General features: G+C 50.7%; 1 protein-coding gene across 1 annotated transcript; it reads right to left on the bottom strand.

Moving 5' to 3' along the window:
• Positions 1–42: 42 nt before the first annotated feature.
• Positions 43–3056, bottom strand: THRSP (thyroid hormone responsive). The gene is made up of 2 exons (XM_037138556.2): positions 2404–3056; positions 43–453 (listed from the first exon to the last, which is right to left on the bottom strand). Exon 1 carries the CDS (start codon positions 2864–2866, stop codon positions 2423–2425), a length of 444 nt encoding a protein of 147 aa, XP_036994451.1. The 5' UTR covers positions 2867–3056; the 3' UTR covers positions 43–453; positions 2404–2422.
• Positions 3057–11950: the final 8894 nt, after the last annotated feature.

Here is an 11950-nt window from a genome sequence, read left to right as displayed (position 1 = left end):
GGGGGGAAAATGAGCCTGTAATAATAGCACTGACATGCCAGATGCTTTTGATTGTATCTTGTTTAATTTCTAGAACAACTTTGAGGCACGCAGTATCTCCATTTTATAGGTCATGAAATTTAGGTTCCAGCCAGTTAAATAGCTTGCCCAAGATCACATTGAATAAGTGCTAAGAGTCAGATGCTGAAACCTATATTCTTCCTACTGTGGCACATTAGCTAGGTAACATCTAGTCCCTCACGAACCACTGTCCCAAGCTGGTAAGAGCTGAGCAGGAGTTGTGAATAGCGACAGGCATCCTAAAGGTGGTGACCCTGTGACAAGTCCAGAACTGGTGCCCGGAGAGGGGTAGGGAAGCATCTCAGAAAATCACGTCGCCTCATCGCAGCTGTAGGTCTAGCCTTCCTGGTATCATCAGGGTCAGTGAGCTGCTCCAAGTTCTCATCACGGAGTCTGTGGAGTTCAGAAATTTAAAAAAACAACCAGTCAGTGTGAATCCACATCACTAAGGTATTGTCATATTGCTACTGAAGTAGGGAAAACAATGATGAAGCCCCACGGTGTTGTGTGGGGGAGTCTGGTAGTGTCGGCACTGTAAGAAGAATCAGAGTGGCAATAACTAGTTTGATCTCTACATTTTACTAACAGGGAAACTGCACAAAGGTAAGCTGTCCAGGGTCACACAGACAGCAGCAGCAGAGTCAGGACAAGAGTCCAGGTTTTTTTTAACTTCTGTTATATCACGAAAATCAGTGTAGCATAGAATAACTGCTCTGTCTGCAAAGTTGATTGATCAAGGAGTGGGTGTGCTACCCACGGAGCCATCCCCGGCTCCCTCCTCCAGCCCAGGCAGCAGGACTCCACAGCACTAAGGAAATTCACCAGTGCAGAGGAGAGGAACGAGACACCACTTAGGCCGGGGTCCACCCCCGCCTCATCTGTGCCATTTCCTCGGTAACCCCAGACTCATTTTACTTCTTAGACATCTAGTTTTTTCATGTAAAAGGGGGTGATAGTTCCATTAGATAATTAATATGCAAGCAGTTTTAAACTATAAAACTATTCGTATACCTATTGTTATTTTTACCACCACTGCTATTATTCCGTGAAGGAACTGAAACCCAGGGACCTGAGGTGGCTAAACCAAGGCCTCAGCTCATTAGAGGTGGGACCAGAACTTCACCCTAGAGCTGTTGACTCAACGCAGTTACATTCAAGAACCTCTGAAAAGCGACCCAAGGAGCCTTGAGGGGAAATTGCAGGGAGGCTGAAGTTTGGGTTTGGGTTTGAGGTGGCGGAAGGAAAAATAGCTGAGAAAACACCGGAGTGCAGCTCCCCAGAGGCTGTGTTCAGGCCCCTGGTCAACCCCCATTGTTACCGAGTGGCCTCAGGCAGATTATGAAGATAACACATGGGGCCAAGATTAGGTGTGATGAAAAAATACCCAATTCAAAATTGGGGCCAGTCTTGCTCCTGTCCTCTTCCTATGACTTGGTGAATCACTCACCTCTGGCTTTAATGTTTTTACTTGTAAAATGGGGATAAACCTCCTCCCCCACAGACCTACATCAGTGGCTTTGAGATGACCATGGACATAAATAAGCTTTATCACCAATGAAACCAGTGTGTGGGAGAAGGGCTGGCAGGTGGCACAGGATCAAAACTGGCGGGTGTGGTGGCCAAACTTCTCCTAATCTTTACCCAGGAATGGCCGGCCCACAACTGTCCCATGTGTTCTTCCCATCACCTACCTGGTGCTACCACCTGCTTGTCTAGCTTGCAGCCTACCCACACCTTACAACCCCGGCCCTTCTGTGCATAGACATATGGGCTTCAATTTCAGCACATTTCCATGTCCTCGCAACAGGCCTTTTCAGCAGGCATGCCTCCACGCTGCTATGCCTGGGACAATTAGAGTGCCGAGAGAGCAGTCCTTCAGCTTTCCATCCGGCTGGCTGCAACCTGGGGTGGCCAGAGCACCCCTGCCAGTTGCAGGAATGCTGTGAGTGGCCTCCCCTGTGCACCCCATGTGACATCTAATATTATGTTTCACGTTCCGTGGCTTGACAAAATGTTGGGAAGCAATGCCACACACACACACACACACACACACACACGCAGAAGTCACGATTCACCTGAGTAAATGCCCACACTTCCTAACAAATGCACACATGCATAAACACAGATGTGTGCACATAAGGTATGCACTCCAGGACACTTTTCCTGCTGTCTCTCTAATGGTCATGGCCATTACTCACCAATTCTGGGCCGGTAGGAGAGTAAGGCAGTGAGGACAGCTCTATCTGGGACCTGAGCTCTCCGTCTCCCACTGGGTGGCACCCCTGCTCCCCTGCTCCCCTGGGACGTCCCTCTATGGACTCTGACTAGTGTGGCTGCCATTACCTTCCCTAGAGTCCGAGGCCTACACAGCTTGTCCTGTTATTTCCTGGTATATTCTCGTCACCTCCTCGGCCTTCAAGGTGAGGTGGGTGAGGATGTGATGAAGGCTAGTGTAGTGCAGGTGGAACTGGGCTTCCAGGTCCAGCTGCCCCAAGACCTCCTCCTCGCCCTCCTCGCCCTCCTCCGTCTCTGCAGCTTCATTCTCAGTCACATCGGTTTTACCACCAGTCGCCTTGACCTGCAGCTCCTCCCGCGGCAGCAGGCCGTGGTCCACATCCGTGCGGATGGCCTTGAGCATGGTGAAGTAGTTGTAGAGACTGGGGGCCCCAGCCTGCGCACTCAACTGCACGTCCTTCAGGAGGCTGGGGAACATCACCACCTGCTCCATGTTCTGCACCACGGCCGAGTACCTGTCCATGACGTTCAGCAGGCAGTTCTTGGGGTAGCGTTTGTTCAGCACCTGCATGGTTGCTTCCTCCAGCACAGAGTCCCACAGACGTTGTTCTTTTTAACGGCTGGGTGTGAAGGCAGTTTGACAGGACGCCAAGGCCCAGCCGGTGGGCAAAAACACACCCTGTTTTAGGCCAATCCCAGGGCTCGGGCCCCACCGTCTGTATCAGGTGATCTGTCTGCCCAGGGAAGGACCTGCCAGCCTTCTGCCTCTCATGTCAACACTCCCCACCGCCCGAGCAGGAGCCTGGCTCCTCCTCCATCAGCTCACAGGGCCAACTGCAGGGAAGCTTTTCCTTTTGGCAATTGGTGCATTTGACCCCGGGGGCAGTAATTAACTCTTTCAGGTCACCAGAGACCAAGCTGCCTACTTAGAGTAGCCTCCTACTATGCAGCTGACTTCTTCAACCTGGGTGCCTCAGCTGTGACAGCAACAAGCAGGGTGATGAAAGGAAACTGCTTTGTCGGGGCAAAGAGCGCTGAAGCAGGAGCCGGAAGCCCAGTCCTGCAGTTTCTAGTGAGTTTGGGTTTCACCGTATTCAGTACCTCCTTTGTACCCATTTCTGCACCAAGCTCTTTCACACGGTATCTCATTTAATCTTCACCAAAACCCTAAGGTGAATATTTAATCTTCCTATTTAACAACAAGAAAACTGACGTGTAGATAGCTAAAGGAACTTGCCCGTGGGCAGACTGGAGCTGGGGTTCCAGCCCAGAGCCACTTCTCTCCCACCTCCGCTCAGGGCTCCAGGCCCGAGTGTGAGGATGAATGAGTATACGAGCTCACTGGGTCCATATCTGTCTCTGATTGTGGGGTCTTGTGAGATCGAACGAGACAAGGCTAAAAAACTACTTTGTCAGCCACAGAGCAGTCCCCGGGTGTATGCCCGGTGCAGATCCTGGACTCATGCTGGGCCCTCTCAACCCTAACCTGCAATTCCACAGGTTACAATGCTTCCTTTTTCCCACAGACCTCGCCCTTTGGCCAAAGTCTTGGCAAATAATAATCCTTTACATAGCCACATTATCGTAGTTAATAAACTGTTTTGTTACATTTATTTATGAGATAAGTAGGAAAAGAAGGGTCAGGGGGAGGCTCAAAGTTGCACAGCAAGTTACTGTCAGAGTCAAGTGGAGAGCAAGACCTTCTGAGTTCTGGTTCATCTCTAGGTACCTGCTGCCCAGTAGGGCAGGAGAGGAGAGAAGAGGCTCGGGTAGGGGAACTGGTCTCACTCAAGCAGCTCTTATCCCCACCCCACAGCAGGAGTCCCTTTGCATCCCCAGGACTGACAGTCACCCACTCTTCCACCTCCTTCCACTCCTATGGCCGGACCTCTGAGGAAGTTCATCTTCATGTTGAGCTGAATTCTACCTCTCTCTATCCCCTACCCACCCACCAACTAACTATCCACCTTAGCACAATAGAGCAGTGTGAAAAACCACTTCCCAGCCTCTAACTCACTCAATGTCCATAATATGAGACAGAAAAACAATAGTATTCTCCTGTTCAGATGAGGACACAGGGACTCAGAAGGTCTCAGAAGTGACAGGGGAGGCTCAGCCCAGCTCTCCAGGCCTAAGCTGCAGCTGTCCTCTCCCCTAGCAGCCTTCAGGGTTGGATGTGTACATAGCTGCAGGTGACCTGGGGTAACCCTGCCTTGGACAGGTGGCCTCGCCTCTTCAGAACAGAGAGGGCAGCCAAGTCCAGGCACTTGCCGTGAATGACAAAGCTTCCACTTTAACCTTTGCTGTATGGCAGGTCATGGGTAGAACAGAGAACAGGGGCCAGCTCTTCCTTCCTCGGGCTACGTGGTCCTGGGCTGCCCGCCACTCCTCTGTGAGCCTCACAGCTCCCTCCTGTATTCTAATAACGATCAGAGCAGACATTGAGGTCTTGGTATTCCATCCTCCCAACGATCATATGTAATAGGTGTTCTCCATTTACAGAGGAGGAGATGAAGGCCTAAGACGGTAAAGTGATTAGTCTAAGAACATACACTCTTAGCGGAAGGCCAGGAGGAGCTGGGGTGAGCAGCAGCTCCTCCCCATGGATTGTTATGCGGGTCAGAGTTGATGTTTGTGAAATGCCTGGTATATTGCAAGGCCTCAATAAATATGTACTTCCCTCCCCCACTTCTCCTCTCGCACTCTGGGCTCCCCAGTGCCTCGTTATGCCTCCGTCCTGGGACTCGCCCCACACATTGCGGTTCATTTTGTATCTGTCCTGGGGCCCAGAACTGCAGATGCTCAGTAGATACTGGCTGAATGATGACCATTGGATCTACTTCTTGATCCATTCCAGGGCCTTTAGGCCCTGGACACTTTTCAAGGTGTCCAGTCACCTTGAAAAACAGGCTTCCTGGCCTGGGGGAAGGAATGGTGAGGACTTTGGAAGGTGAGGGAGCCCAGAGGCTGTAGCCGCCCTTGGCCGCCCCTGAGCCGTGTGATGCAGTGAATGCCAACCACCCCCCCGTGGGGCTGCCCCTGAGGTGAGGCTCTTTCCCAGGACGACCCTCGGGGAAGGAGGGTGCGCCATGCTTCTGTCCTGACAGTCTTCACTCTGCAGGCGCCTCTCTGTTCTTACTGTAAAATGGAAGTGTTAGCAAGACCCACGAGCCCGATGTTACCTCCACCAGTCAGCACGGAGGAGAATTTGCGTAAAATTGCTTCCTAAACTATGTGTGGAAAGAGTAGGTTTTCTAAATTAATAGATTAAGTGAAAAAATTTCATTGTAACAGATTACTTAAGTAAACATTTGATTCGTTCACTTCCAGTCCTAAAACATTTTTGTTTGTTTGTTTTCAAGCTTTTCTGGGGAAAACATTCTCGAAGTGTTTTCTCCTTCAGAAAGCGGGGCGTCCCTTGTGTTTGAACAGCCAGGATGGCTGAGCAGTGAGTATGGCCCAAGACCATGAGGCTGGACGTTGTGGTTGGGTTTGGAGGGCCACCACCCAGCCCACTTGTGACCAGGCTCCCTGAGTTCCTGTGCCCTTGGCTGTACAGGGTTTGGAGATCTGTGAAGGGAAGGCCTTTCCAGCCCTGGATGAATAACTCCTTCTGAACCTTCGGGCAGGTGTTTAGGCGTTTCCTGTGTTAGTTCTTGTGTTTTTAACCCAGCTCCAGGTCACCAGCTCAGAGCTGGAAACACGGTGTCCCCATCCTGCACGCCGGGCTGGGAGAGCTGACTTCACCACACTGGGCGGGCCTGAGTGCCCGGCCAGGGCAACCTCCTTCCTCTCTCACCTAGTGGCCTGGAGCCACCTGGGGCCTCTGTGGGCCAACCTGGCCTCGTCTACTTGACAAGGGGGCCGATCTTTGTTGGAGCCTCCCCAGCTCATACTTAGGGGGACTCCACCTGAGCACATGGCCCCTGTGTCCTGCTGTGTTATTCTGTCTCTGTGTTTGCATACGAAAGCCAGTCTAGTACCAGACTGGTTGCTGCACCAGGCCCAGAAGGATTGCGTAAGTGAGTAAATGGGTGTATTAGTGAAAAGGGAAGAGCGTGAACAAACTGATAACTGGGGGACAAATGAGCTGTGTGAGTGAATGAGTGCAGAGCTCATGAGTCACCCTGGGAAGGAGGGCGAGGAGGACCCACATGGCCAGGGGTTGTCCAGCCAGCAGGCTACAGACAGAGACTGGCCCTAGGTCTACCCATCGGATGGAAGGCCCTAGATAAAATGTTGCTGAATGAGCAGCTGCCAGCTCTCCGCAATTAAAAGACAGAGAGCAGGGATCTAAGGGGATAGGCTGGACTCAGACAACTTCTAGGAGTGGAGCGAGGAGGAAGGCAGAAAAGAAGCGATGTGAGGTCTTCTCAGGGGGGTGCTGTGCGGCAGGAACCAATGGACTCAGGCCACGCTGAGTGGGTGTCCCTGCTCTCAAGATGCCTGGTCCCAGGGCTGGGAGGCTACCTGGTCCAACTGGGCACTGCAGGCAGGAAACCCTGGCAGTGGAAAGGAGAGAATTAGCAGAAGCTGGACAAGGCATCGAGCGTTGCTCAGTTTTCCCAGACTTCTCTCCTTCCCTCAAGTTGGGGGAAACTGAGGCGGGGTGAGGCACCTCACTGGAATGGCCTCCACAGAACTGCCTGTGGCCTCATGCTCAGGGCGCCTGCATGACCCAAGTTGGACAGAGTGAAACTGACTCCAGATGGACTGGAGTCAAGACACCCAAGGGCCAGGCCAGGAATGCCATGTGACTGTGGTGCAAGGGTCTGCCTGACTGCAAGTAACCCGGGGCTGGGCTGGAGCCCAGGCGGCTACAGAAGGGACTCAGACAAAGGTTGCAGCAAGTTTTCTGGTTTTAAAAGTGAATTTATCCCTGGCCAGTGAGGCCCAGTTGATTGGAGTATCATCTTGGAAACTAAAACACCACGGGTTTGATACTGAGTCAGAGCACATGCGTAGGTTGTGGGTTCAGTCCCCAGGCAGGGCACATAGAAGAAGCAGCTGATTCAGTCTCGACGTTTCTCTCCTTCTCTCTCCCTTCCTTCACTTCTCTCTATAAATCAATAAGCATGTCCTCAGGTAAGGATAAAAAAATGAATTTTATACACACACATATCGCCTGATATCTATGGACCTCAGGCTGATTTTTTCCCTTGTCCCTCCACTCGTGACCTATCGGGGAACCCTGAGGCCCAACGGTCAGGAGCTGCTCCACTCTCTCTCCCCAGGGGCTGGGCTCCTGTGTGTGCCCTTATTCCGTGCTGGGCCAGGAAGGGGCCTGAGAAAACAGGTCCTTGCCCTCTAGAACCTGACTCTCTCTGTCACCCAGTGGACCTCATGGATTGATGGCCTACTGTGTGCACACACTGTGCTGGGCCTGCGGCTGTAACAGGACAGGCAAGGCACCCCACTCAGGCAGTTTATATCTACTGAGAAGAAAGCTACAAGCGTGCACAGGTAACTATGATAACACCCCACTGTGGCATGTACTAGGAAGAGCGTGAAGTAAAACAGTGAGTTAGAGCCTTGCTGCTTGCAAGTGTGGCTTGCAGACTGGTGGGCAGTACCTAATCCCCAGGGAGCTCATCAGAAATGCAGATTCTCAGGCTCTTCTCAGGATTTCCAAGTCAGAAACTACATTTCAACAAGATCCCTGGGGAATGCCTGTGGCCAGGGTGGGTCAAGAATTCACTCCAAACCAGCAATTATTATCCCAAGGAAGAATAAACGTTTGCATCAAGACCTCAATGTTCTCAGCTTCTGCAAGATCTGTCTTCCAGGCAGAGGGGACAGGCAGTGCTGCTGAACATAAAATACTCTCCCTGAAGGCCCACCTCACTGACCGGCCAACCGTAGCAAGTTCCCCCACCTCTCTAGGCTTCCGTGTGCCACCCAGAAAATTGAGGAGTGGGACTAAATAAAGCTTCTTTCAAGGTGAAAAACAACACACAAAATCCCGCCATTTGAACGGAGAATTTTGGGCAAGAGAGTCAGATGACCAGCTAAGAAAGAGCTATTTGAGGCAGCAGCAGGGCCCCCTCTCTGGAGTCCTCAGGTCACCCCAGGAGGCCCAGGCCTTTTCTGTTACTCGGGGATGAGGGTATCTCTGCTGTTCGGAGAATCCACTGCAAACTCTGCTGATACAAAGGCTCTGTGTGGATAGCTGACCGGAGGAGCCCCAGGAAGCTGGCAAGTCTTTGGTCCAGCCTGTCCTCCCAAATTCCTCCTTGGTACACCCCCCTCCTGCAGTTCCGGGAAAACCCAGTCCTTCCTCCAGTTGATGCAACAAGCTTCCAGGGCAGCCCAGGGCCCTGGGTTTGCCGAAGAGTGGAGAGAGGAGCTGATGGGTCGGCGCGGGGCTCCTTAGCCAGTGGGTCACAAAGGTCTGGGTTATCAGAGCCAGACGTACTGCGGAGATCTGCGACCTCACCTCTGCTTTATCGATGAGGGAACTGCGCATCCCACTGCTATTTCCAATCAGGGTTTGTTCCCTCCTCTGGAAAAATTTCACCTGCCATATATGTTACTGCAAGTCTATGATATTTTTAAAGATTTTATTTATTTGTTAGAGAGATGGGAAGACAGGGAGAGAAACGTCAGTGTGCGAGAGAAACATTGGCCGCCTCTCACACATCCCCAGCCAGGGACCTGGCCCACAACCCAGGCCTGTGCCAGGACCAGAAACCAAACTGGTGACTTTTTGGTTCACAGGCCGGCACTCCACCTGCTGAGCCACACCAGCCAGGGCAAGTCTATGACGTTTTAACATTCTGTGGCAAGATGAGTGGCTCGCACAGGTAATAGGTCTCTCCTCTACCTGGGGTCCCTTGAGGGCAGGAAATAAGAGGAATAGGCTTTTCCTGCAAATGAGGGCTGTGGGGACTCATCTACCTTCGGTGTGTTCCACAGGTATTTCTTCACTCCTTCCTTTATTTTTTTCTCTCAACATACTTTTACTGAGTTCCCTACAGAGGAAATCCGGCCACAAATGGTGCTGGAGGGGCGGGGGAGGAGGCTACCAAAGGCCGGGCCCAGGGCTACAGAGAGCTCAAGGGTGATGGGGCCTGGGCTACCTCTGAGGGCTTCCGTGAACCGCTGTGAATGGGGGCTGGGGGCTGGGGTAGGGGAGGCTATTACTCTGCCTACAGGGCTGGCCCCCAGGCTGGGACCCCTGGCCAGAGTCCAGGGAGTGACTGAGGACCCCATCCTCACTCTGAACACATGTGGGAGGGGGCTTGGTTGGGGAAGGAGGCCACACTGATCAAGAGCCATGAACTCATACACAAAATCCAGCCCATAAACACCCTCCTTCCAGGCCTTCTCAGGCCTCCCAGACCTCAGGCCACCATAAGCCACCTTTTGGGACTTCCTTCCCTTTCCAGCCTGGGGTTCACAGTGACTCCTTCCCCAACCACAGCTTCTCCTTCCTTCATACATAATTAATCTTCCTTTGCTACAAAAAAGACTCACCCCTCCCTAGCTGAAATACCTTCAACAGTTTCATGTAGAAGCTTCCTATGGGACTGTAACACCCACAGATTCGGTGGTTTAAAGCAACACAAATGCACTATCTCGGCCCCAGAGGTCAAAAGTCCAGAATGGATCTTTCTGGCTAAAGTTGAGGTGTCAGCAGGGCTGTGTTCCTTTCTGGCAACTGTTGGGAAGAATCCCTTCCCTCGCCTCTTCCAGACATTAGAGGCTGCTGGCATTCCTCGGTTTGAGGCCCCTGCCTCCATCTTCAAAGCCAGCAACACCTCTCACGCTGCCATCCCTCCATGCTCCCTCTTCCAATTACAAGGACTTTTGTCCTTATGTTGCTTGGTGGCTGCTAACAAAGAACTGAACAGACCACATGAACAAAGATACACAAAGCAAGTGACAGAAAGTTTCTAGCATCATAACTGATAAATCCTCTGAGAAGCAGGAAAAAGCCTAAATCCCCAGAACACTCACCAGAGACAATACTGACCATCAAACAGCCAGAGGAATAAGTAGGAAACCTGACAGACAGGATCCACTTCATTAGAGAGAGACCGAATGCTGAAGCGGTCAGGCAAAGCCCCATCCAGTCAAACCGTTGTGCTTACAGCTTCAACACAGCAAACCAAGGTGACTAGCCACTTGACAGAAAGCACAGCATTACGGTACGTTAGGGATCATCTCAAGAGTTCCAAGTTAATTCTTTCTTTGCCCCTCGTGGGTAACCCCTTCCCTCCTCCCAGCCCTTGACCTAATCATCAGGAAATAAGGGAAAAAGAAAAATTAAAATAAAATAGGGACTCAACTCACACAGAAAGCACCAAGAATTGCATTTTAGCAATTAAGAATTATGTGCAGAAATGCAGTCATAATGAAAGTCATACATTAAAATAATATTTAATTCCAAAGTAAACACATATCTTACAAATTTCAAAGTAATGCCAATAAACAGCATACCTCACAGATTCTAAAGTCAAAGTCATCCTGACTCACAAAGTCCTTATTTCTTCCAGGAACTGAAGGGATAGTAGCTTCAGCCTTGGTTCTCTTGTCTTCATCCTCCCAAGATTTAGGAGTCGGGCCGTCTCTGACCAAGGAACAGCTCTCTTCTACTGAATTGTTAGAAGATTCATGGAGTTTTTACTTAAGTTTCCACACATTCAATTTCCCACGGTCTTGACTGTCCACTGGGGGAGGAAACCACAATGCTAATTACTATCATGATGCTGAGGACAGCTGCAGTGTCTCAGAATTTTCTATCCTGCCTCCTGCCCAAACTACACAGGCCCAACTAGCTAATCTAGGATAATCTTCCCTTCTCAAGGTCATCTGATTAGCAATCTTAATTCCATCTGCATCCTTAATTCCCCTTTGCCACGCAACCCAGCGTGTATTCACAGGTGCCAGGGATCTGGACACCGACATCTTTGGGAGCCATTATTGTACCTATCGCACTCCTCACCCCTTTCCTTTGGTTTTTACATGCCACGACGATTCTTTAAATGAACATTTGCGCAGAAACCCAATGAGTAAAGCAAATTGAAAAGAAGTTGATTTGGCTGAAGCAGGGAAAAGGGGGCTATAGCTGACCACCTTTGATTAGCCCTTAGGTCACTGCCAGAGAACCTCGACTACTCCACAGAGCACAGCTGGGAATCACCAGGCACGGTGAAGTCCAAAGTGTAACTTTGATATTCAAGGCCTCAACCAGCCTTTCCAGTTTTATTCTATGCCAGCAGGACAACAAACCTGAGCCCCACATCTGGGCCAGGCTCTGAAGTGGGCAGGAGGAACACCTGGATTCGCAGTCCCTGCCTCCAGGGAGCTCAGAGCCTGATGAGGGAGGGAGACAGACAACTAAACAGGCCACTCCCACCTACCTGGGCGAGTGTGAAGGGCGCAGGGAGCAGAGAGGAGAGGTGCCTGGGGAAGCTTCCTGAACGTGTAATAACTGTGTGGAGTTAGCAAGGCAGAGAAAAATGGGGATAATCTTAAATGCAGGATGGTAAGGGAAAAAATGTTTCTCTCTCTCTTTATCTCTCAATATTAGATACATTTTCTATACACACAATACATTTACTATATAGGTATACATATATTAAAATATACATAACACATATATTCTTTATAGTATACATAATAAAGGATATATCTATTACATTTCTGATTT

The sequence above is a fragment of the Artibeus jamaicensis genome, unplaced genomic scaffold (genome assembly GCF_021234435.1).
Source record: "Artibeus jamaicensis isolate MK-2021 breed Jamaican fruit bat unplaced genomic scaffold, CSHL_Jam_final contig_64, whole genome shotgun sequence".
NCBI classification, from domain to species: Eukaryota; Metazoa; Chordata; class Mammalia; order Chiroptera; family Phyllostomidae; genus Artibeus; species Artibeus jamaicensis.
Note: the sequence above shows the minus strand (reverse complement) of the source record. Positions and strands in the feature narration are given on the sequence as shown.